The sequence below is a fragment of the Carcharhinus amblyrhynchos genome, chromosome 16, assembly GCF_965287045.1.
Source record: "Carcharhinus amblyrhynchos chromosome 16, sCarAmb.v2.hapA, whole genome shotgun sequence".
In the NCBI taxonomy this organism is placed as follows: domain Eukaryota; kingdom Metazoa; phylum Chordata; class Chondrichthyes; order Carcharhiniformes; family Carcharhinidae; genus Carcharhinus; species Carcharhinus amblyrhynchos.
The window spans coordinates 10,592,546-10,618,920 of NC_137339.1; the positions used below are offsets into that span (position 1 = coordinate 10,592,546).

The following is a 26,375-nucleotide window of genomic DNA, read 5'->3' on the forward strand; positions in this document are numbered from 1 at the left end:
ACTAGGGATGGGCAATAAATGCTGGCCAGCCAGCAGCACCCATATCCCGCAAATGAATTAAAACATTTTTTCTAATTCCTTAATCTCCATCCTCCCAAATTATCCCTGCCTCCACATTAAGGAATAAATGTTATTCTTAGTTTTATGTGTCTTTCCCCGCCCCCCACCCCCTCCTGCCCCCCAAAAAAGAAGAAATATTAAGCATAGTCTTGCTGAACGCAATCATTTACAACAGGATGTCACCCACTCATGCCACAAGTACTATTACAAAGTTCAAATACCTAATGAGTGGGGCAATGGTGGCACAGTGGTTAGCGCTGCTGCCTCACAGCGCCAGGGACACAGGTTCAATTCTGGCCTTGGATCACTATCTGTGTGGAGTTTGCATGTTCTCCCCGTGTCTGCGTGGGTTTCCTCCGGGTGCTTCGATTTCCTCCCGCACTCCAAACGTGTGCAGGGTAGGTTGAGTGGCTATACTAAATTACCCCTTAGTGTCAGGGGGACTGGCAGAGTAAATACATGGGGATAGTAAGGATGTTAGTGAACCGGATGGGCTTTTCAGACAATTGACAATGGTTTCATGGTCATCAGTCGATTCTTAATTCCAGATTTTTTTTATTGAATTCGAATTCCACCATCTGCCGTGGTGGGATTCGAATCCAGGTCCACGGAACATTAGCTGAGTTTCTGGATTAATTGTAAGGTAAATACATGGGGTTTGGGGCCTGGGTGGGATTGTTGTCGGTGCAGGCACAATGGGCCAAAATGCCTCCTCCTGAACTGTAGGGATTTTATGATTCAAGCTTATAGAATCTCTGCAGTGCAGAAGGGAGGACATTCGGCCCATCGAGTCTGCACTCATCCTCAAAACAGAGCGCCTCAATAAGGCCCTACCCCTGTAACTCCATACATTTACTCTGCTAAACCACCTAACCTTCACAGCTTGGGACAATTTAGCATGGCTATTCCACTCAATTTGTACATCTTTGGGCTGTGGGAGGAAATCGGAGCAACTGGGGGAAACCCACGTAGACACAAGGAGAACGTGCAGACTCCACATAGGCAGTGACCCATGGCTGATTTGGAAAAACTAGTGAGGACAGTATAGGAAATATGGGATCTGTATAGGCTGAGCGAGTGGGCGAGGACCTGGCAGATGGAGTATAATGTTAGCAAGTGTGAGGTTATCCAGTTTGGCAGAAATAATAGTAGGAGGGATTATTATTTAAAAGGTGAAAAGCTGCAGCATGCTACGGTGCAGAGGGACCTGTGGGTCTTTGTGCATGAGTCGCAAAAACCTAGTTTGCAGGTGGTCAGGAAGGCGAATGGAATGTTGGCCTTTATAGCGAGGGATAGAATATAAAAGCAGGGAGGTCTTGCTGCAACTGTACAGGGCACTGGTGAGGCCGCAGCTGGAGTACTGAGTGCAGTTTTGGTCGCCGCACTTGCGCAAGGATATATTGGCCTTGGAGGGAGTGCAGAGGAGGTTCACTAGGTTGATACCGGAGATGAGGGGGTTGGACTGTGAAGAGAGACTAAATAGACTGGGTCTGTACTTGTTGGAGTTTAGAAGGATGAGGGGGGATCTTATAGAGACGTATAAGATAATGAAGGGGATGGATAGGGTAGAGGTAGAGAGATTCTTCCCGCTTAGAAAGGATAGCAGGACTCGAGGGCACAGCCTCAAGATAAGGGGGGGCGCAGTTTAGATCAGAGTTGAGGAGGAACTTCTTCACTCAAAGGGTGGTGAATCTCTGGAATTCTCTGCCTGTTGAAGGGGTGGAGGCTGCCTCACTAAGTATATTTAAGTCATGGGTAGATAGGTTTCTGATAGACAAGGGAATTAAGGGTTATGGGGAGAGAGCAGGAAGGTGGAGCTGATCCACTTCAGATCAGCCATGATCTTATTGAATGGCGGGGCAGGCTCGAAGGGCTAGATGGCCTACTCCTGCTCCTATTTCTTATGTTCTTATAAAAGCTCGTTTCATCGAGTGGGTCTCGGGGAGCCTGTTGGACAACATTTTGACAGAGTGACATTCTCAGGGTGGAACAGAGGCAGTTAGCAGCAACCCTGCCTTCGTTTGTTCATTGTTTTTGCAACCAAAAAAAAAATAAAGAAAGCTCTCTTTCTTGATTGATCTTTTAGCGTCTATCCAAAGGAAATAAATTTTCATTTGCCCTGTGTGTGGAATGAACTGAAGTAGGATTTTAAAATGTGGAAGTTGCTCCTGGAGACGGCAGGTAGCAATACATCACTAACAAGGTCAGCATGACCCACCACTCTCAGGAATCTGGAAAGGAGCCTCGAAGAACCATCATGACTTGGAAAAAAATGGATCACGTGAAGGTGAGAATATTACCCTGTCTTGACATGTGGATGAAAGGTGTACCCGGGGGCAATGGGGGTGGGGGGTGGGGGGGGGTGGTGGTGAAGTCTTGCGATGTTAACAGAATCTTTTAACATGCAGAGCCTGCAGAAAAAGGTGAAAATGGATGATCTATGTGGGGAAGTTAAAAGGAAAGTTAGCCATAAATATAAGAAACACTGCATACACGGAGAAATGTCAGGAGGTGTTCGCGAGGGAATTGGACAAGTTAAAGAGCAAATTAATGCAAATGACATTACACATAATAGCTGCAGAGAATTATATTGCAAGAATGATTTATTTTTTTAATTCATTCGTGGGACATGTGTGTCGCTGGCTGGCCAGCATTTATTGCCCATCCCTAGCTGCCCTTGAGAAAGTGGTAGTGAGCTGCCTTCTTGAATTGTTGCAGCCCATCTGCTGTGGGTTGACCCACAATGCCGTTAGGGAGGCAATTCCAGGGTTTTGACCCAACAACTACAAAGGAACGTTGATTATGCCTTTAATATAATCCAGTCTTCAGCCACATTGCTGGTATATTTCAAGAACAAAGGGCAGAAATGGGAATAAAATGTGACTCATTTGTTCTTTCTGCAAAGTTGGGGTTGTTATCGTTCGCAAAGAGAGGGTTGGTAGGGGGATTTAAAATCGTGAGTGGGATGGACGGGGTAGATAAAGAGAAACCTCCCACTGGCGCAAGAAGGTGATGGTTTAAGGTGAATGGCAAAAGAACTGAAGGTGGCATGAGGAAAATCTTTTTTTTTAAACACAGTAAACGGTTAGGATCTGGAATGCGCTGCTTGAGAGTGTAGTGGAGGCACATTCAGCCGTGGCTTTCGAAAGGGAATTGAATGATTATCTGAAGATAAATTTTCAGGGTAAAAGCGGGAGAGTGGGACTAGCTTGAGTCGTCGTTGCCAGCACGAATATGACAGGCCGAATGATCTCCATCTATGTTATAACATTTTATGATTCTAATGGGGAGGGGGGGCTCTCAAAGATAATTGTCCTGAAAAGATTAGAGGATCAGTCTTGTAAATGACATGCAAATTATGTATTCTGTGATTTGTATCTCTTTGCATCAATGTGTGCTTACACGCTGGTTGTACACTTAGGAACCGTAGAATTAGACAAATTAAGTCTAAGGACAAGTTGTCTGTGAACTTAACGTATCCTGTCTTCTGTCTTCACAGAGTGAAGAGAACTTGGTGGCCTTCAGCACAGAAGAGCTATTGGCAAGAACACTAACCACCACTACATGCACTGACAATCTTGCATTAATAAGCATCAGCCCAGATACAGCCATTTATCAAGAAATATACAATGATGGGGCAATGAATAATTTAAAAACACACCATACGACTATTGAAGAATGAGCAGAGGTTCCCATTAACTCTTCCATTATTGCCTCACAGGGTCTGATTTCCTGGGTCTGGGGCAGTATGGTGGCACAGTGGTTAGCACTGCTGCCTTACAGCGCCAGGGACCTGGGTTCGATTCTGGCCTCAAGTCACTGACTGTGCGGAGTTTGCACATTCTCCCCGTGTCAGTGTGGGTTTCCTCCGGGTTCACCAGTTTCCTCTGAGTGCTCACATTCCAAAGATTTGCAGGTTAAGTGGATTGGCCATGCTGAATTGCCTCTTAGCGCTCAAAGATGTGCAGGTTAGGTGGATTAGCCATGGTAAATACACAGTGTTATGGAAATAGAGCAGGGCTGGGCCTGGGTCAGATGCTGCGTTGGAGAGTCAGTGCAGACTCGATGGGCCGAATGGTCTTTTTCTGCACTGTAAGATGCTAAAGTTCTTTGATTTATCACCAGCAGTGATCAGGTACAAGGGGCTGTGCGGTGACACAGTGGTTAGCACTGCTGCCTTACAGTGCCAGGGTCCCGGGTTCATTTCCGGCCTCAGGTCACTGTATGGAGTTTACACATTCTCCCCATGTCTGCGTGGGTTTCCTCCGGGCGCTCCAGTTTCCTCTCTCAGTCCAAAGATGTGCGGGTTAGGTTGATTGACCATGCTAGATTGTCCCTAGTGTCAGGGGTATCAGCTGGATAAATACGTGGCACTACTGGAATAGGGCCTGGGTGGGATTGTGGTCAGTGCAGACTTGATGGGCCGAATGGCTTCCTTCTGCACTGTAGTGATTCTAAGGTTACACCTCCTCCTGTCCTGCCCTGTTTGCAGCTACTCTTACCAAGAGATCTGCTGTCACCGTGTGTCACACTTGTCTGTTTTGCTCTGTCCTCACACGTACACTATAGCTCCTCTGCAATCGTTCCGTGACATCCATCACCTAACTATGCCTCGGTCATCACCTCTTCCCGCTGCCCACCACTTTGTCCTCCAGAAACAATCTCTGGAGCTTTTCAGCTCTGATCAAATGGCCAAAATACTCTTTGTTTTTCTGGATGTCGCTTTCTAGAGTTCTTTATGCTCTTGTGATTTCAGTCACCTCTGGTCGGTGTCTGGAATTTTTAAGCGCTCATCTTCCGTTTTCAGAAGCCCCGACAGATCTTCGTTTATTGCCCAGGTTTCAGAGGCTGACAGGAATGTGGATAGAGTGTGGCATCTTTTATGAATTTCTCCTTATAACAGGCTTGAGGTTTCTTGGTGTTGACATATCCTTCATCTTTACAAAATTACTTCTGGCTAGCTCTATGTTTCTCCTAATTTCATCGACCATCTTCTGTTTTCATTTGTCCTAAAGAGACACTTGTTCCATCCAGTGTGGCGCCATCCAAATCAATCTTCACTCTAGTTTCTTCTAATGTAATCTTTCTGACTACAGATCTTTATTTTTTTTGGACAGTCGCACTCGATTCGTGTTGTTAAGCTTCTGGATTTTACTTGGCCTCGGATATTTTATCAAGCCTGTTCTAATTCAACACGAAATGCTGTGTCATCAGCAAGTTTATTATGTTCTTGCCTCCAGTTTTTTTTTAGTTTATTTGTTAGTGTCACAAGTAGGCTTAGACGAATGCTGCAATGAAGTTGCTGTTAAAAATCCCAGTCGCCACCCTCTGTTCAGGTACGCAGAGGGAAAATTTAGCATGACCCAGTGCACCTAACCAGCACGTCTTTTGGACTGTTTTTGCAGCATTTATTGTTTTTCTGATTTCCAGCATTTGTATTTCTTTTTCCATTCTCAGTTAGGCAGCATGGTGGCACAGTGGTGAGCACTGCTGCCTCACAGCACCAGGGACCTGAGTTCGAATCCTGGCTTGGGTCACTGTCTCTGTGAAGTTTGCACATTCTCCCCATGCCTACGTGGGTTTCCTCCGGGTGCTCCGCTTTCCTCCCACAGTCTGAAAGACGTGCTGGTTAGGTGCATTAATCCGAACAGGCACCGGACTATGATGACTAGGGGAATTTCACTAACTTCTTTGCAATGGTGATGTAAGCCTTACTTGTGACTAGTAAATGAACTTTATCTGTGACATTGTGCCACCCTAAATCTTTACCCCAGGGAGGACATCTGACTCTGAACATTTGCTCTGGATGCAGAAACAGTAATTAACTTGCACCAGACGAATGATTTTGATTTTGATTTGATTTATTATTGTCACGTGTTAACATACAGTGAAAAGTATTGTTTCTTGCGTGCTAGACAGACAAAGCATACCATTCATAGAGAAGGAAATGAGAGAGTGCAGAATGTAGTGCTTCAGTCATAGCTAGGGTGTAGAGAATGATCAACTTAATGCAAGGTAAGCCCATTCAAAAGTCTGACAGCAGCAGGGAAGAAGCTGTTCTTAAGTTGGTTGGTACGTCACCTCAGACTTTTGTATCTTTTTCCCAACGGAGGAAGGTGGAAGAGAGAATGTTTGGGATGCGTGGGGTCCTTAATTATGCTGGCTGCCATTCTGAGGAAGCAGGAAGTGTAGACTGGGATGGGAGGTTGATATGCATGATGGATTGGGCTACATTCACGACCTTTTGTAGTTCCTTGCAGTCTTGGGCAGAGCAGGAGCCCATACCAAGCTGCAATACAACCAGAAAGAATGCTTTCTATGGTGCATCTGTAAAAGTTGGTGACACATAGCTGACATGCTAAATTTCCTTCATCTTCTGAGGAAAGTAGAAGGGTTTTCTTAACTATGCTGTCAGCATGGGGGCGACGGGTTGTTGGTGACCTGCACACCTCAAAACTTGAAGCTCTTGACTCTTTCTACTATGTTCCCATTGCAGTGGCATTCAGCAGAATTGTGCTGCTGATCTGGCCTCCGTCTGTTGTTCGGCCGTGAGGCTGTTGGCACATCTCAGTAATTAGCTCCTTGCTGAGCCAGAGCTGCCTCATCCTCGTGATGTCCCTCGGGTCCGCCCTCTCTAGTGCGGCAGGACCTGGCTCTGGTGCCATTTGTTCTGCTGGTCTTGTATCCACAATGCCTTTTGAGTACATCCACACCCCCTCCCCTGCACCCCTTCCCAACTCTCCAGACCTCACTGCTGTACTGCGAGGGACCCAGAAATGACCCTTGGATCCAAAGCTATAAGATTCGAAACTCAGGTCGAGCCTGTGGTTCGGAGGTCAGTTTTCATGGATTCCTGCTTTCTGGCACAATTTCCATGACTAACCATTAACAAAGTTTTTTTTTTAAAGTTTTCTTTATTAGTCACAAGTTGGCTTACGTTAACACTGCACTGAAACTACTGTGAAAACCCCCTAGCGGCTGCACTCCGGTGCCTGTTCGGATACACTAAGGGACAATTTAGCATGACCAGTGCACCTAACCAACCCGTCTTTTGGACTATGGGAGGTAACCAGAGCACCCGGAGGAAACCCACGCCTACAGGGGGAAGATGTACGGGCTCCGTACAGACAATGACCCAAGCCAGGAATTGAACTTGGATCCCTGGCACTGTTCCATTGCAACCCCCCCCAGATGGGCTGAATGGCCTCTTCCTGCACTGTAGAGATTCTCTGAAGGCCTCAGCAGCCTTTTGCAAGTATTTTTTTTATTGAAGGCTATTTTTAAAAAACAGAAAGAAGGCTGTGTTTCTTGGTGCCGCAACACTAGGGGGAGCAGTCCTCGCACATGCACAGATACCGTGTCAGTCGCAGTGAATCAGTCTGTGTACAACTGCCAGTCAGCCATCCTCAGACACAAACTAAACGGGATGATGTTAAGAGCGACTGTGGGGTAAATGAGCACGTACAACCCCGCAATCAGCAGCAGGAGTTAAGTGCAGGCCCCTCAAAGCACATTGCAGCCAATTAAGTACTTTTTTTTAAGGGTAGTTCCTGTTATAATGTAGGAAACATAGCAGCCAGTAGGTGCACAGCAAGATCCCACAAACATCACTGTGATAACAACCTGCTTTTGTGATTTTTTTTTTCTTGTATTCGTCCATGGAACATGGGTGCCATTGGCTGGCCAGCATTTGTTGCCCATTCTTAGATGCCCTTGGTCAGAGGGCAGTTGTGAGTCAGTCACGTTGCTGTGACTCTGGAATCACATGTAGGCCAGACCAGGTAAGGACGGCAGATTTCCTTCCCTAAAGGACATTGGTGAACCGGATGGGTTTTTCCGACAATGGTCATCAGTAGATTCTTAATTCTAGATATTTTTATTGAATTCAAATTGCATCATCTGCTGTGGTGGGATTCAAACCTGGATCCCTGGGACGTTAGCTGAGTTTCTGCATTAATAGTCCAGCACTAATACCGCTCGGCCATCGCCATCGAGGGATACATAGTGGGCACCCCAGGGATCTGTTCCTGTTCTTCCTGAAGATAGTACAATGTTTATGTCCACTCCAGCAGGAAGATAGGGCCTCATATTAACATCTCCTCTGTAAGATGACATCTCTGGCAGTGCAGCATTCCCTCAGTACTGCACTGGGAGTATCAGTTTGAATTTTTGTGCTCAGGTCAATGGGTGGGACATGAACCCTGAGCCTCTTGGCTCAGTGCAGAACCAAGCGAGAAGCCTTTCTGTCTGTGAGCAAAACTGAGTCACGTTACTGCTTTTCCTCTGCTCTTGCTCCTTTTGTTTATTCACGTGCCTGTCCACTTATTCATTATAAACATCAGGTTAAGGACAATAACCTTAACTGCACTTGGCAAAGTGAGAGCGTCTAGTAGCCTGAAACAGAACATTATTTTTGTACCCAGTGTTGTCATCAGCCACTCCACGGTCAAGTGTAGAATAGGTCAGATGTAGGATAAATCTCCCCCTCTACCTCGCTCCAACATTGTCCCTACCAACCTCACGAGCACTCTTTGATGTTCCCATGGGAAAGAACGTTCCCATATCTCCCTGACTCACGCACATGCCTCAGCCTGTCCTCCCATCAATCTTCCAACCAGGCAGGTGTGTCAACTCTCATGGGAAATCTGGCATAAAGCTGCCCTCAGTCACTTCAAGCAGAACCATTGCTGCTTGCAGAGACTGTTGGACCCATAGAAATAAACTGGATCCAACCCAGGTTGAAAGGATTGTAATATGAGTTGACTCCTTCCCACGTTGTAACGTTTGCTTCAGATACAGGGCAAAGGAAAAGGCTGTTCGGCCCAATCAGTCCCTGCTGGTCTATACGCAGCAGGTAACAATAATCATTTGTTCAGTGAAAAGGGTGGACAGAGTTGCAAACTTGGATTGGGAATTTTGTCCACCATTTGTAACACAGGATCACTCTCCCAATCCCGCCACGGCAGCTGATGCAATTTGAGTTCAACAAAAATTAAGAATCTACTGATGACCATGAAACCATTGTCGATTGTTGGAAAAACCCATCCGATTAACTAATATCCTTTAGGGAAGGAAATCTGCTGTCCTCACCTGGTCTGGCCTACATGTGACTCCAGAGCTACAGCAATATGATTGACTCTTAACTGTCTCAGGGATGGGCAATAAATGCTGGCTCAACCAGTGATGCCCATGTCCCCTGAATGAATGAAAGAACTTCCTGATTGCTGAGTGGATGTTGTCTCTGGACCAGTAATCCAGTGGGATTTGGACCCAGACTGAATCTTGGCTCCAAATCCCACCATGACAGATCAATAAAAGACAAATCTGGAATTAAAAGTCTTAATGATGATCGTGAAACCATTGTCAATTGTTGTAAAAACCCATCCGGTTCACTAATTTGGGGAAGGAAACTGCCATTCTTGCCCTGCCTGGCCTATATGTGACCCCACATTCATAGCAATGTGGTTCACTCTTAAATGCCCTCCTCAATGGCCTAGCAGGCCATTCAGATCATAGAATCCCTAAAGTGCAGAAGGAGGTCATTCAGCCCATCGAGTCTGCACCGACCACAATACGACCCAGTCCCTTTCCTCATAACCCCATGCGTTTATCCTGTTAATCCCCCTGACTCTAAGGGACAATTTAGCATGGCCAATCAACCTAACTGACACATCTTTGGAGTGTGGGAGGAAACCGGAGCACCCGGAGGAAACCCACACGGACACGGGGAGAACAGAGACAACTACCCAAGACCAGAATAGAAGCTGGGTCCCTGGTGTTGTGAGGCAGCAATGCCAACCACCATGCCACCCTTACAGAGAGAAGCAGAAGAAAGGCACTCAGCGAGTTGTTTATTTGGAGAGCCAATGTAGATATGATGGGCTGAATGTGTGTTTTAACAATCCTGTAAAGATTAATGTCCAGGATGGTGCTGAGGGAGGGAAATAGGATTACAGGGTTGTGGGAAAACATGTTTTTTAATTTATTAGTTCTAAAAACATTGGCGATAGGGAAAGGCTTGTGTTAACTGGCAGATGTAGTCATCCAATTAGGATCCGGAAAAATCTGTTTGCTTTCCAATTGGTGTAGATTAGTGTGTTAGACAACCAATGGCAAGAGCTTGGAGGTGGAGCACTTAATGCAGGAGGGACATGAGGTAAAACCTCCAGGATTTCATTTCACTAGAGTTGCAGTATATGGAGCTCGCAGTGTACATGGGGAAATATTGGAAATGCAGGCAATGATGAAATGCTCCTGCCATTCTAATCCCCTCAATACAGTGGGAGCAAAATGGACCCTTCACCAAGATCTCTGCGCCTTCCCCAATTCTGGACTTTTACACATCCATGATTTCCATTACTCCAGCATCCCTTTCCTTCAGTTGGCAATGTCTTTTGGAAATCAAATGAATTAAATCAAGTTATCTCAGGGACAAAGGGGCAGCCCCTTAAGGAGTTCCGACTGACACAAAAGGCAAAGCGTAAAGGCAACATTGAACATTGAAAGCCACAATCTGATTAAAGAGGTCAGTAATACACCCCAAGCCCCTGCAGTGCCCAATGGACACAGAAGGCATTAATGGCGCTCTCGCACACCGCATGCTCCCCCTGCAGTGGCACCCAGCTGTGAATATAGCCACGGGAGAGGGGTGGACAGTTGGGTCGGACCCACTGCCTGGACCTGTTTACGGTGGTAATGGCCTGGTCCAGGAGCAAGTTCATGAGGAAGTCTCCCCAACACCCACCCCCCCACCCCCAACCACCACCACCAGTGTGTACAAGGTACCCATAGATCAGGAGCGTGGGACTGAAGTGCAAACAAAACATTAACAAAGGGTTTTGTCAGATAACGATAAAGGGAGTGCAGCCGCAGCTTCATTTCTCACAAGCGCTCTCTGAACTCCTCAAAAACCGCTGAGCAAACCTCAGGTCACCGGCCCTTATGTTTGCTTGTTATGTTCTGTTTGCCAGTCCCCCCTGTGAAGCACGTTGGGAGGGGTTTCTCCTGTGTATATCTCAGTCGATGCAAGCTGTTGCTGATGAGTGGGTTTGGTCCATGAAGAGTTCTGCTGGGATCCGCCGAGTGTTTGGCTGGAGTCGGTCAGATTGGATCCAAAGGCAGAAAATTGCTCTGGTTCCCAGGGGCAGCCATCACCCAGCACTTTTTTTTTAAAAAACATTTGAGTGCAGTGGTTCATTCGTGTGGAGAAGAAAGTAAGTAGTCTGTTGTTGGCAGCTCCAAACAGCGCATCATTTGGCTTTTTAATCTGATGTCCCAAGGCAGTCTGTGGCTTAAGCTCACTCACCTTGTCTCTCTGAGTAGACCACAGCTGACACACCCTCTCTCATCTGCAGGAAGATTTAAAACAAAATTGTAACCGCATTTTTTTTTAATCCACCTAAAACTCTTTTGTATTCAGTGTTGGAGACAGCATATCAAACGCAGCAATTAAATGGTTTATTTGGCAGACTTCATGAATAGAAGCAATATCTCCCCGGGGTAGCTCCAACAACTATACTCCAAAATAAGCCTGGCTGAGGGTTCCACACTAAACCGACGTGTAACAAAGGGAGACTTGTGTTTCAATCCAGTTTTATGTAGACCACCTTTGACAAGTAAGCAGAACATATTTATTAATGTACACATATATGTGGTTTTGTTGTGAAAGGCTGAATCCTTGCTGGTAGTTTGGAAAGAGTAGGATGAGCAGAATTGGGTAAATCTCTGCCTTCCCCACCCACTATCCAATGAACTTTGATAAACACATGCATAACACATGCACATGCATATGCACACAACATGCACATGCACACAACATACAAGCGCATGCACACAAAACACACACACAGACGTACGTACACCACACAATATCGAGGAGGGCGTTGGAATTCCAACTTGGAAATTTCCTGTCTTGACTACCCAAATAACTGGCACACAACAGAGTGGTGCCCCAGGCCATCATTATTGCAGATGGGCTGAGGTGGCGAGGCGGTTGTGTAGTGGTATTGTCACTGGGCTGGCAATTCAGAGACCCTGGGCAATTTTCTGGGAACCCAGGTTTGAATCCCAGCACGGTAGCACAGTGGTTAGCCCTGCTGCTTCACAGCTCCAGGGACCTGGGTTCAATTCCCGGCTTGGGTCACTGTCTGTGTGGAGTTTGCACATTCTCCTCATGTTTGCGTGGGTTTCCTCCGGATGCTCTGGTTTCCTCCCACAGTCCAAAGATGTGCTGGTTAGATTGACTGGCCATGCTAAATTGGCCATAGATGCATAGGTTAGAGGATTAGTGGGTTAAATATGTATGGGTATTGGGATAGGGCCTGGGTGAGATTGTGGTCGGTGCAGACTCGATGGCCTCCTTCTGTACTGTAGGGTTTGTATGATTTTTCTACGGCAGATGGTGAAATTTGAATCCACCAAAATCTGGAATTGAAAACCTAACGATGATCATGAAACCACCGTTGATCATTGTAAAAGTCTATCAGGTTCACTAATTCCCTTCAGGGAAGGAAATCTGCCATCCTTACCTGGTCTGGCCTACATGTGACGCCAGACCCACAGCAATGTGGTTGATTCTTAAAATGCCCTCTGAAATGGCTGAGCAAGCCACTCAGTTCAAGGGCAATTGCGGATGAGCAACAAATGCTGCTCCAACCAGTGACATCCCTTGAGTTAATAAACAAAACTGCAGAGTTGTCAACCTTCCAGGATTGCCTATGAGTCTCTCAGAATTAAAATTAATCCCCCAAACATTACTACAAGCAACTGTGAAAGGCAAGTCAGGGCCAATAAAGAAAATAATTGTGTGCCAATTATTTTTTTACGTCATTTTTTTAGAGCATTTAGTTCTTATAATATTAAGAGATAGAGTCATGGAGGTTTACAGCATGGAAATAGGCCCTTTGGCCCAACTTGTCCATGCCACCCAGCTTTCACCACTAAGCTCGTCCCAATTGCCCGCATTTGGCCCATATCCCTCTATACCAGCCTTACCCATGCAACTGTCTACATGCTTTCTAAAAGACAAAATTGTCCCCGCCTCTGCTACTGCCTCTGGCACCTTGTTCCAGACACTCACTGGAGATGGTGAAGGAAACGCTGTTTGACAGGTCGGGATGGCTGGAGGTGGGAGGTCAATGATGAAACCTCCAGCGATGCTTTCAAGCAGCATTGGTAACCTTAGCCAATCTGGTTTGTGTGTGTGTCATGCTGCTCCATGGTTGTGAAGAGACTGAAGGGCTGAGAGGGCGAGAGGGTGGGGGTGCCCCTGTGTATCGAACGCAGCGCTGACTGGAGCCAGGGGGGCAGCCGCAATGGATTCTTGCCTGTCTAATTGTCAGCTCTTGAGTAGATTCATTCACCCCCCCCACCCCAGCACACACACATGCAAGCACACATACACATGCACATACACACAGATACACACACACGCATGCACACACACACATGCAAGCACACATACACATGCACATACACACAGATACACACACACGCATGCACACACACACACATGCACACACACACAGATGCACACACACATGCACATACACACAGATACACACATGCATGCACATAGATACACAGATACACACATGCACATACACATGTGCACGCACACATAGATACACACATGCACAGATATACACGCACACACACACAGATACACACACACAGATATACACATACGCACACACACAGATACACACGCACACTACACTCACACCCCCATCCCTTCCAACAGTTCCAACGAAAGGCCAGTAAGCAGGCAGATTCCATGGAGAAATCCTCCCTCGGAGCACAATCTTCTCCTGCCACGATACTGAGGTGCCCTGGGGTGTGAGATGGTGGGGGAGACAGAATAGAAAAAAAGCAGATCATAAAGTTTAGTTTAGTTTATTTCGTCGTGTGACAAGTAGGCTTACATTCACACTGCGATGAAGTTCCTGTGAAAATCCCCTAGTCGCTACACTCCAGCGCCAGTATGGGTACACTGAGGGAGAATTTAACATGGACAATGCACCTAATCAGAATGTCTGTTGGAGTGTGGGAGGAAACCCATGCAGACATGGGGAGAAGGTGCAAACTCCACACAGCCAGCGACCCTAGCCTGGAATCGAACCCAGGTCCCTGGCAGTATGAGGCAGCGGTGTTAACTACTGTGCCAGCTTGCTGCCCAAGGCGGGAGGCATGGTAGATAAGCATTTTCACAATTCTGAGGGACTTTTTAAGAATGAGAGCTTTTAGCCGAAACGAATGTGCACAGAATAAGCGCCGATTTTTGTTTTTGTCGGAAGGTTTCATCTTAAAATGGGCACGGTAAGAAGTCCCACAACACCTGGTTAAAGTCCTAACAGGTGTATTTGGAATCACAAGCTTTTGGAGCACTGCTCCTTCATCAGGGACTGCTGATTCTGTTATCAGAATCTTTGGGCCTTAAGCAGTTAACTGGAATGCGACAGAGCTGGTTGTGAGCACTGTCCTCTCTCTCTCTCTGTGTCAGGTTCAGTAACCTAATGATGTCAGCAGCAGTAAGCAAGCAAAAAATCTCAAGGCACAGACAAAGGAGAAGGGAGATAAAATGGGATTGTGTTCCCCAGCGTAACGTTTTCCTGTAAATTTCTGCTGAAGGGACTCACTAGTCCGGCAGCCTTGCGGGCGTAGCAGGGGACACTAGAGGACAAATGAGCCCGTCCGCCAAAAGCAAAATGCTGCGGACGCTGGAATCTGAAACAGAAAATGCTGGAAGATCTCAGCAGGCCTGACGGCAGCTGTGGGGAGAGAACGGAGCCAACGTTGCGAGTCAGGGTGACCCTTTGTCAGAGCTCCAGCTGCCTGTAACCATGTGATGGATGGAGCATCGAGACTGGGCACCTTCCCACCTGGGCACCTGCCCCATGCACCCCACCCCCCCGTCCCCGCCTCCACTCCCACAGCCGTTGTCTCGCAGCAGAGAGCCATAAAAACTACACAGGATCATTGAGGGAACGATGCTCAGGGAAATTCCGATCGCCACAATATTACCCCCTCTCCCCAGACCAATCCAGGACATTCTGTGGACCGAGCGATTTCCATAAGTCTCGTCAGTGGGTCTCATGTTCATTGTGGAATTCTTACAGCGTGTATGGAGGCCTATCAGCCCGTCATACATACCTATGCTGCCTGCTGTCTCTCTGAAGGGGTGGCGCAGTGGTTAGCGCTGCTGACTCACAGTATCCAGGGACCCAGGTTCGATTCCCGGCTTGGGTCACTGTCTGTGCGGAGTCTGCATGTTCTCCCCAAGTCTGCGTGGGTTTCCTCCAGGTTCCTCTCACAGTGTGAAAGACGTACTGTTTAGGTGCATTGGTCGTGCTAAATTCTCCCTCAGCGTGCCCGAACAGGCCCAGATTGAGGCTACGAGGGGAATTTCACAGTAACTTCTTTGCAGTGTTAATGTAAGCCTATTTGTGACACTAATAAATGAACTTAAACTTATGTTTCTTTTCAACGGATCCCATATGTTTTTGATTTTTTTTAAAAAATGGGCCTTGATGATGAAGCTCACTCTTTTAAGAGGGGGATTTGACCAGGATTTGCGGCTGGAGTCGTCTGAAAAGGCCCAAATAAATTAAAAATTGTTGGCTAGCCATGGTGAACTGGATTGGTGCCATATGTCTGGGGCCACAGAACCATAGCTTGTAGGAATAGTGGCAGCCAGCCCAAAGTGCTTTTCGATTTGGTGATAGGTCTAGTTTATGTGGTCATTATGACCTTTTAGACCACCGTCAGTTTCTGCTGCCAGTCAGACTTTTGAATGCAGATGGTGTAGATAGCTTCACATTGGGCTTTGAGGGATCCTTCCATTCCTGCACTTTGGCCCCTGGAACTGCATTATGCATTAATTTGTAACAGTACGAATTTCTTGTTCACTTGGCCCAAAAACGTGATTCTCCCATAGAACAGCCAGGCAACAGACACACTAGAATCGGCATCATTGATTTCCCACAGTACAGAAGGAGACCGCTCGGCCCCTCAAGTCTGCACTGGCTCTCCAACAGAGCCAGTTCCTAACCCATAGCCCCACTGTCACTGAGTCAAAATGCTGGGGTGGCGCGTTGGCACAGTGGTTAGCACTGCTGCCTCACTGCGACAGGGACCTGGGTTCGATTCCCAGCTCAGGTCACTGTCTGTGTGGAGTCTGCACATTCTCCTCGTGTCTGTGTGGGTCTTCTCCGGGTGCTTCAGTTTCCTCCCGCAGTCGGAAGATGTGCAGGTTAGGTTGATTGGCCATGCTAAGATGCTCTTTAGCATCAGGGAGATTAGCGGAATGAATGTGTGGGGTTGCGGGTATAGGGCCTGGGTGGGATAGTTGTCAGTGCAGACTTGATGGGCCGAATGACCTCTTTCTCCGCTGGAGGGGTTCTGTGATTTTATGATTCTTCGATGATCCTAAGTGCAGGTCAGAGACTGGGAATTCTGCAGTGAGTAACTCACCTCCTGACTTCCCCAAAGCCTATCCACAATCTACAAGGCACAAATCAGGAGAGTGATGGAATAAACTCAACTTGCCTGGATGAGTGCAGCTCCAACAATACTCAAGAACTCTGACACCGTCCACAACAAAGCTGCTGGTTTGGGTGGCAACCCCTCCACTACCAACACACACTGGCAATAATGTGTACCATCTACAAGATGCACTGCAGTAATGCACCAATGTTCCTTTGACAGCACCAACCAAACCCATGACCCCTATCACCTAGAAGGATAAGGGTGGCAGACAGATGAGAAAGCCACCACCTGCAAGTTCCCCTCCAAACCACTCACCATCCTGACTTGGAAATATATCGCCATTCCTTCAGTCAATGAGCCAAACTGCTGGAACTCCCTCCCCTAACAGCACTGTGGGTGTACCTAAACCACATGAGCCACAGGGGTTCGAGAAGGCAGCTCACCACCACTATCTGAGGGGCAATTAGGGAGGGGCAATGAATGCTTGTCTAGCCAGCAATGCCTGCATCCTGCCAAAGAATAAAAAAAGTTGGGTACTTTTTGTTTTGCTGTGGTATCTGCTATTCTCTCTTTTCATGTAGTCTTTTTCCATATGTGTCATATGCAAACCTTTAACCTTTGCTGGGTGGTCCCTAGCTCAGCTAGGGACCTTACCTGTCATTGAAAAGTTAAAGTTTATTTGTCACAAGGAGGTTTGCATTAACACTGCAATGAAGTTACTGTGAAAATCCCCTAGTCACCACATCCAACACCTGTTCGGGTACACTGAGGGAGAATTTAGCATGGCCAGTGCACCTAACCAGCACTGTGGGAGGAAACCGGAGCACCCGGAGGAAACCCACGCAGATGCAGGGGAGAACGTGTAGACTCCGCACAGACAGTGACCCAAGCCGGGAATTGAACCCGGGTCCCTGGCGCTATGAGGCAGCAGTGTTGACCACCATGCCACCCAAGGTTCAGGAATATACCCATTACTGCTCAATATCCAGGTGGACAGCCTGATCCAGGGATTATTAACAACAAAGACCCTCTCGTTGTGCGCAGCGGCCTCTGTGATCCCTCATGCAATACCGTGTGTGTTTCTCATTTCATTAAAAACATGAACCAGTGAGCACTCCAGCGAGACCAGACCAATTGTGAAGCGATGAACTGATTCATTTTGCATGTAGCGCAAAGAAAGCAAGCTCTTTCTGTAGAACATGAATGATTAGCACACCGTTTTCAATGAAGTCAGATCATCATCTTACCGTAACGAGGTGCGTAACGTAGCCCATTGACTCGCCTGGTTGGGCGATTTGGGGAGAGCCTTACAAGGCCCTTGCCCTCCCTGTGCAGAGGATTGTCTTGCCAAGCTGTCAGTCAATCCGCTTTGAATGAGGAAAATCCCTGGCGACGGGAAGGCGATGGCCTCGTAGTATTATTGCTAGGCTGTTAATCCAGCTAATGTTCTGGGGACCCGGGTTCGAATCCCACCACTGATGGAATTTGAATTCAATTTTTAAAGATATCTGGAATTAAGAGTCTACCGATGACCGTGAAACCATTGCCGATTGTCAGAAATACCATCTGGTTCGCTCATGTCCTTTAGGGAAGGAAATCTACCTGGCCTGGTCTACATGTGACTCCAAGGCCACAGCAATGTGGGTGACTCTCAACTGCCCTCATGAGGGGGGATCTCATACAGACTTACAAAATTCTAACAGGACCAGACATGGTAGACACAGGAAGGATGTTCCCGATAGTGGGGGAGTCCAGAACCAGAGATACACTTTGAGGATTTGGGGTAGGCCTTGTAGGACAGAGGTAAGGATGTACTTCTTCACCCAGAGTGGTGAAACCTGTGGAATTCATTACCACAGGAAGTAGTTGATGCCAAAACATTGAATGTATTCAAGACTCGGCTAGATGTAGTGCTAGGACAATTGGGATCAAAGGCTATGGGGAGAAAGCAGGATTAGGCTGTTGAGTTGGATGATCAGCCATGATGGTAATGAATGGCGGAGCAGACTCAAAGGGCCGAATGGTCTCCTCCTGCTCCTATCTTCTATGTTTCCATGAGAGCCACAGAGTTGTATCAATCGCTACAAAGTCAAAGGCAACTAGAGATGGGCAATAAATGCAGGCCAGCCAGTGGCACCCATGCCTCATGGTTGAATATTAAAAAAAGTGATGGTGGCTTAGCAAGGTAGCTTGGAACGTGCATCCATTCAACATGGCAGGTGGCCGACCCTTTGAGTCGTTGGCTTTTCCCCATCGTCTCAAAGCAAATGTGATGTGTGAGCAGTGTAATTCAGGCACAACTGGCATTCCAGCTCATTTATACTGAGCAACATCCCAAATAACATCTGGTGTTCAGGCAATTAACCCATTTTGAACCATATTCAACCCCATAGCAGCATGTTCCTTTCAGACCAAATAGATAAATTTTGAAATGTGACCATTCTTAGTTTCCTCTTTTAAAAGGAGCCTGTTATTGAACCACTTGTTTGTTTGTTTGTTTATCCTAGCCCAATTTTCAGATGTATTAGCGCCTTTGATCAGTTTAGCAAAGCTGAGCTGGCGAGGGAAGTAATATAACACCAGGAGTAAAAATGACAGTGTATTTTTCCATGTCTCATGTTACGCTCCAAAGCAATAGCGACTTACACCTATATAATACAATGCACAGGTCTGCATCTTAATCTTAGTGTAGCCAAAGGCTGGATAATGAGCATTAATGAAAAGTTGAATGGAAGCCCCTTTTTGGTTATTTAGAACACTAATAAATGTGTGCAGTGTTCCACAGCCAAATTGTGAGTTACTTGCTTCAGATCAATCCTGGAGTTAGAGAGTTTAACAAAAGAGATTATGATTCATAACCTCAACGGTTAAAGAATGAATAAGACAGTGGAGCAATGCAACGTGTAGCTAACATCAGTGGGTGCATTGTAAGGCAGGAGGAGAGGTTCTTTCACTCCTGTGAGGATGTATAGCACCGTTGTTAACACCGCTGCCTCACAGCACCAGGGGCCTGGGTTTGATTCCTGGCTTGGGTCACTGTCTGTGTGGAGTTTCCACATTCTCCCCATGTCTGTGTGGGTTTCTTCCAGGTGTTCCGGTTTCTTCCAACAGTCCAAAGGTGTGCGGATTAGGTGGATTGGCCATGCTAAACTGCTCCTTAGTGTTGGGGGACTAGCTGGATAAATACGTGGGGATAGAGCCTTGGTGGGATTGTGGTTGGTGCAGACTCACTTGGCCGAATGACCATGTTGTAGAATTCTAATTCTATTACAAGATGTGCACAATTTTTTTATTCATTTATGGGACACGGGCGACGTTGGCTGGACAGCATTTATTGCCCGTCCCTAGTTGCCCTTGTTCAGAGGGCAATTGAGGGTCAACCACATTGCTGTAGCTCTGGAGTCATGTGTGGACCATACCAAGTAAAGACAGCAGATTTCCTTCCCAAAAGGGGCAATAGTGAACCAGGATGGTTTTTTCTGACAATCGACAATGATTGTTAGTAGGTTATTAATTCTAGACATTTTTTTATTGAATTCGAATTCCACCATCTGCTGTGTCGGGTTTCAAACTGAGTCCCCAGAACATTAGCTGAGTTTCTGGATTAATAGTTTAGTGATAATAGCACTAGGTCAGCGCCTCCCCCTTATAGTTCTCAGGCACTGTGCTGCAATTAACTCAGTCACCTCTGAATCATAGAATCCTTAGGGGAGGCCATTCAGCCCATCGAACCTGTGCCTACCACAAACCCACCCAAGCGCTATCCCCATAACACCATGTATTTACCCTGGTGGTACCCCGTCATTAAGGGGTAAGTTAGCATGGCCAATCCACCTAACCCACATATCTTCGGACCGAGAGAGGAAACTGGAGCACCCAGAGGAAACCCACGCAGACACGGGGAGAATGTGCAAACGCCACACAGACAGTGACCCACGCCAGGAATCGAACCTGGGTCCCTGGTGCTGTGAGGCAGCAGTGCTAACCACTGTGCCACCATGCCTCCTCTGCAATGGGGAAAGAGGAAAGTATGGGGAGGTTCAGGCGCACTATGAGAACTCCAGTCCTCACTGCCCTCACCAGCAGTGTACAGCCAACGTCATGTCTATATTGACCCCACAATTTTATGCCCACAGTATCTTCCAGACGTGTTGGGAGCCAACATTTCTGATTGGCTTTTGGACATCTGAAATTGCGTTGGAACTTGGCAAAAGAAGACAGTAGACTAACTCGATTACCATCTACAGTCTGGTGGCTGCATGAAATAATATTTGTTGACCAATCATAGCAATATCTATCCCTAAGTTTACAACAGACTCAGACTTGACATGAGGAGAACTTCTAATGAATCATAGAATCCCTACAGTGCAGAAGGAGGCCAGTCGTCCCATGGAGTCTACACCAACCACAATCCCACCCAGGACACATCCCCATAACCCCACATATTTACCCCATTAATCCCTCTAACCTATGCATCCCAGGACCCTAAGGGGCAGTTTAGCATGGCCAATGCACCTAACCCGCAAATCTGTGGACAGTGGGAGGAAACAGGAGGAAACCCACACAGACACGGGGAGAACATGCAAACTCCACACAGACAGTGACCAAACCAGGAATCGAACTCAGGTCCTTCCGCTATAAGGCAACAATGCTAACCACTATGCCACCATGCTACCGTGCCGTCCCTGGTTAAGTATTTTGGCAATTATAGATCCAAATTCATCATAATCTAATCTTTTCTTTGGTGGATTTGCTTTTTTTTATTCATTTGTCACATCCTCTGTCCTCCATGTGTCACTAAGTGGCCCCACATCATGTGTGTGGCCCGCCATGAAGAGCTCCCCCTGTCGTCTCGGTGTTACATCATTAAATGCTCCCTTAGTTGATGGAGTAGCTCCATTGGTGGACAGCAGAGCTATAGAAGGCCAGTATCTACTTTTGCTTCATGGTCTCTTCTTGGTGTGAGGGACATCTTCCTCAGGAGAAAGGGCACATATTGACTTTTTGAGATTGTAATGACTTTAATCAGGTGATCGAGATGGGCCTGTTAGGATACGAACTCCCTGGTTGAGGGCCAAATTAATGGGCCAGTCAGGGAGCCTCTTGCTTTGTACTGATCCAGGCGTGTCAGTTCCTCTGGCACTCCGAGTGTAGGCCGCTGACTGAGAGCACTCGGTACGCTGTTGTCGGATTTGTAAATGAAGGGATTTTGGTGAAGGGACTTCTGCCTCCCTCCGAGAACATATTATAGGGGAATTTCCTGCATGCGCTTGCGCACAGACCATTTTCACACAGCCTAAACTGAAGACTTTTGGTCACGTGTGAAGATTTCAGTAGCATAATACCCACAGGAGATTGCCACTTGAAATGCAATGTGGGATACAGTTGTCACTCCCAATTTCTAATTTTCTGCTCCCGAATTTGGATTGAGTTTGGGGACAGGATTTTCCAGCTGCCCCCACTCCCCCCCCAAGGGCAAGGAGGACATCTAGACCATTCCCTTGGCAGGCAGAGTGGGAAAATTCCACCCTGGGGCTCTGAAAAAAGTATTTTGAGCTGTATTGGAGTCTTTAGAAATAAGCCCCAAAGATGTCCCCAAGCGCTTTGAGCCAGTTTGGTACTCTTGAATAGTAGTCACCTAGTGTAATGTAGGAAAATGAGTCAGCCAGTGTCAATGTTCTATTATTGAACCAAGGATGACTCTTAGGGTTGGAGGGACCAAGGGCTAAGAGGGGGAAAGGTAGAGCGAGATATTGAGTTTGATGATCAGCCATGATCAAAATGAATGGTGGAGCAGGCTCGAAGGGCCAAATGGCCTATTCCTGCTTCTGTTTTCTCTGTTTCTATGACTTGTTACAGGTCTATTATTTGGGGAGTGAATTAAGATGATGAATGAATGAAATTTGGTATGATACATTAACACATATTGATTTTTCAAATAGTGCATTGGTGTCAATATAATCCACTGGCAACACTGAATATTTTACACAGACCCCTTCACACCAACTCTCCTTTGCAAAAAGCAAGAGGAAAGTGAAGAGCTTAGTATTTTTGATTTTGATTTGATTTATTATTGTCACATGTCCTGAGATACAGTGAGAAGTATTTTTCTTGTATGTAATACAGACAAAGCATACCATTCATAGAGAGGGCTCGGTGGCACAGTAGTTAGCACTGCTGCCTCACAGTGCCGGGTTCGATTCCTGGCTTGGCTGACTGTCTGTGCGGAGCTTGTATGTTCTCCCCGTGTCTGCATGGGTTTCCTCCAGGTGCTCCGGTTTCCTCCCACAGTCCAAAGATGTGCAGTTAGGTTGATTGGCCATGAAAAGCCTTCGTGTCAGGAGGATTAGCAGGGTAAATATGTGGGGGGTTACGTGTTCAGGGCTTGGGTGGGGTTGTGGTTGGGGCAGATTCGATGGGTCAAATGGCCTCCTTCTGCACTGTAGGGATTCTATAGTGTTACAGTCATAGCTAGGGTATAGAGAAAGATCAACTTAATGTAAGTTATAACTTAATATAAAGATTTCATTGGTAAAATGTAAATTTTAAAATTGGTAAACTTTCTGCACATCTAACTTTTCTTTCTTGATTGTATCTTGCAGGCGGGGCCTCCTCGAGCGGTTCCAAGTACCTTACGTTTGGGAGACTGAAGGCGACACCAGCTTAATGGCGAGAGAAAGGCTGTGAACAGGGGGGTGGGGTTTGTGCTTTGTGGCTAAGGACCTGTGCCCCACTTCCCTCTTCACAAAGCATTGCCAATCAACATGGCCAGCAAGAGAAAGTCCACCACTCCTTGTATGATACCCGCCAAAACCCTGGCCGTGCACGACGCAGACAGGGACATCCCCCCGGAGTACCACGACGACGACGAGGCGTCTCGGCAAGCTTTTCCCGCTGAGGACCCGCCAGCTGGTGAGGAGGCGTTCACCGTGATCAGCAACGATGTGGCGGAGCGCGGCGGGTTTGAGTGCAAGTACTGCAGCTACACGAGTCAGGATTTCCACGCCTTTACTGTACACATAGAGTCAGAGCACTCCGAGACCAGCGTGGACCAACTGTACGTGTGTGTCGAGTGCAACTTTAGCGCCAAGAGCCAGGAGTCGCTGACGGTGCACAACACCTTAAGCCACCCCAACGAGAACAACCTGAAAGTCAGCGTCATCAAGAAGAACAGCCAGACGGTGACGGAGCAGAGTGTCTCCGAGGCCAAGGGCAACGACAGCAGGGAGAACGGCGAGGAGGAGGAGACGCAGTCGGAGATCTCCATCAGCAAGACACCCATCATGAAGATGCTAAAGGCCAAGCCAGAAGGCAAGAGGATCACCGTCTCTCACGCAGGGAGGGAGGAGGCCAGCGACGAAGCGGACGAGGTGGCCAAAAGACCGGAGGGCGCCGAGGTCCTGTCGGCCAACGGGTTGACCACCCCTTCCCAAACCGTGAACGGCAAGGCGGTGGTGTCTGTGCCAGTGCTGCAGGCGGGCGTGACCCAGATGGTCCCCCTGATCCAGCGGGCAGCCTCGGGCAACAGCTCCAGCCTCCTCCCCAAGGTCATGATCCCCCTGAGCAGCATCCCCTCCTACCACGCCGCCATGGACTCCAACAGCTTCCTCAACAACTCCTTCAGCAAGTTCCCCTACCCCAGCAAGGCCGAGCTGTGCTGGCTGACCGTGGTGACCAAGTACCCGGAGGAGCAGCTCAAGATCTGGTTCACCGCCCAGCGGCTCAAGCACGGCATCAGCTGGACCCCCGAGGAGATCGAGGACGCCCGCAAGAACATGTTCAACACCATCATCCAGAGCGTGCCGCAGCCCACCATCGCGGTGCTGCCCGCCCCGGGCAGCGGCAGCGGCGGCAGCACCAACGGGGGCGGGCAGCACGTCCTGCAGGCCAACTTCCCCTGCCAGCTCTTGACGACGGGCGCCAGCATCGTGGTCAGCCAGCCGGCGGGGGTGGCGAAGGGGGCCCCGCTGGCGGTCAGCCTGGCCACCGTGGCCAGGCAGCCGAGCGCCCCCAAGTACCAGGCGCAGAGGACGGGGGGGCCGACGGCGGTGGTGCCGGGCCTCAAGATCCTGGCCGCCCCTTCGGCCGGGCCGCCGGCGGTCAGCTCCTCCGGCCAGCCGGCTGCCTCCCCCCTGATCTCCGAGCTGGGCACCTACAAGTACAAGAAGAGCAAGGAGCAGCTGGCGGCGCTGAAGCAAAGCTTCCTGCGGGCTCAGTTCCCGGAGCACGGGGAGGTGGAGAGGCTGGTCAGGGTGACCGGACTCCAGGGCAAGGAAATCCGCAAGTGGTTCAGCGACCGGCGCTACAACTACAAGAACCTCAAGTGCCACCAGCCCCCGGACAATGGCGGCGGCGGCGCCCCCCCCTCCGCCGTCCCCGCCGAGCTGGCCCCGGAGGAAGGGCTGCCCTCCCCCGCCGCCGCCCAGCCCCCGCCCCAGCCCCGCCGCCAGTGGCAGACCAGCTGCGACTTCACCCCGCCCAAGTTCCGGGGCAAGTCCGCCGAGCAGCTGGGGGCGCTGGAGCGCAGCTTCGCCCGCAGCCCCTTCCCGCCCGAGGAGGAGGTGGACCGCCTGCGCGCCCACACCAAGATGACCCGGCGGGAGATCGACCTGTGGTTCGCCGAGCGGCGCAAGGCCAGGCTGGGGGAGCCGGAGCCCCGGGAGGAGGGCGACTCCGGGGACGGGGGCGAGGAGGAGGAGGAGGGGGAGGAGGAGGAGGACGAGGGCGAGGAGTCGGACGGCGAGGGGACGCCCAGCGACAGCAGCTCGGTGGACATGAGGAGGCTGGCCCCCCCCCAGGAGCGGCTGAAGGTCAGCCCCCTGAAGATCTGCCTGAAGGACGGCTCCAAGCTGTGCATCCAGCCCAAGGCCCTACAGGCCGGCAAGCTGAACCTTAGCTCAGCCTCCCCGGGCGTGTCCCCAACCACCGTCAGATACAAGGGGCAGAACAAGAAGACGGTCCACCAGCTCCACCTGATGAAGCTGCAGTTCATGCGGACACAGTGGCCAACCGTTGAAGAGTACGACGAGTTGGCCATCAAGTCGCGGTTGCCCAGGACCGAGGTGGTGCGCTGGTTCGGCGACGCCCGCTACGCCCTGAAGAACGGGCAGCTCAAGTGGTACGACGACTACAAGAAGGGCATCTACGCCATCCGCTCCGGCAGCAACAGCCTCATCACCGACGTGCCGCTGGAGAACTACCGGCTCAAGCGGGCGCCGTCCAAGAAGAGCGGCAAGATGGTGCTGTTCGAGTACTACACCCAGCACCGCATGCTGCACGAGGAGGACCTGGACCGCCTCTGCGAGAAGTCCTGCATGGGCTACGAGCAGGTGAGGGACTGGTTTGCCGAGAAGCAGACCGAGGACGCCATGTACATGTCGGACTTCAGCAACGAGGACCAGCAGTCGACCAACGGCGAGAGCGAGCGGGCGGAGAAGGCCAAGGGCGGCCAACGCTTTGCGACGGAGGAGGTCTACTCTGATGTGACGGACAACAGTGATAACTGGGACATCCCCTCGCGGGAGGGCCAAGTGGAACTGAATGAGTTTGACACAGAGAACATCTCTGGTGAGGAGTGCACTGAGTTATAGCAAAACTAAACTGATTTGAAGAGGCCTTAACGCACGGTCCACACATTGGCTATCGGTCTCAAAGTTGACGGTGGGGTTTAAAAGGGAGAAATCCTTTTGCGAGATTAATTAAGCAAATGTTAACAATTCTTTCTTCACCAGGTTCCCTTTGGGACTGGTTGACACGTTATCCTTCAGTTTAAAGTTTATCTTATTCGTGTCACAAGTAGGCTTATATTAACACTGCAATGAAGCTACTAT

At 48.7% G+C, this 26,375-nt stretch overlaps 1 protein-coding gene across 3 annotated transcripts in view; it reads left to right on the top strand.

The window, feature by feature from the left end:
- Nucleotides 1-26,375, top strand: part of zhx3b (zinc fingers and homeoboxes 3b) — an 84,180-nt gene that overhangs the window by 47,282 nt on the left and 10,523 nt on the right. For all 3 annotated transcript variants that reach the window (XM_080204686.1, XM_080204687.1, XM_080204688.1), the window contains exon 2: nt 23,148-26,112. In XM_080204686.1, coding sequence (XP_080060812.1) covers nt 23,310-26,112 — 2,803 coding nt within the window. In that variant the 5' untranslated portion in view covers nt 23,148-23,309. The remainder of the gene's footprint in view (nt 1-23,147; nt 26,113-26,375) is intronic.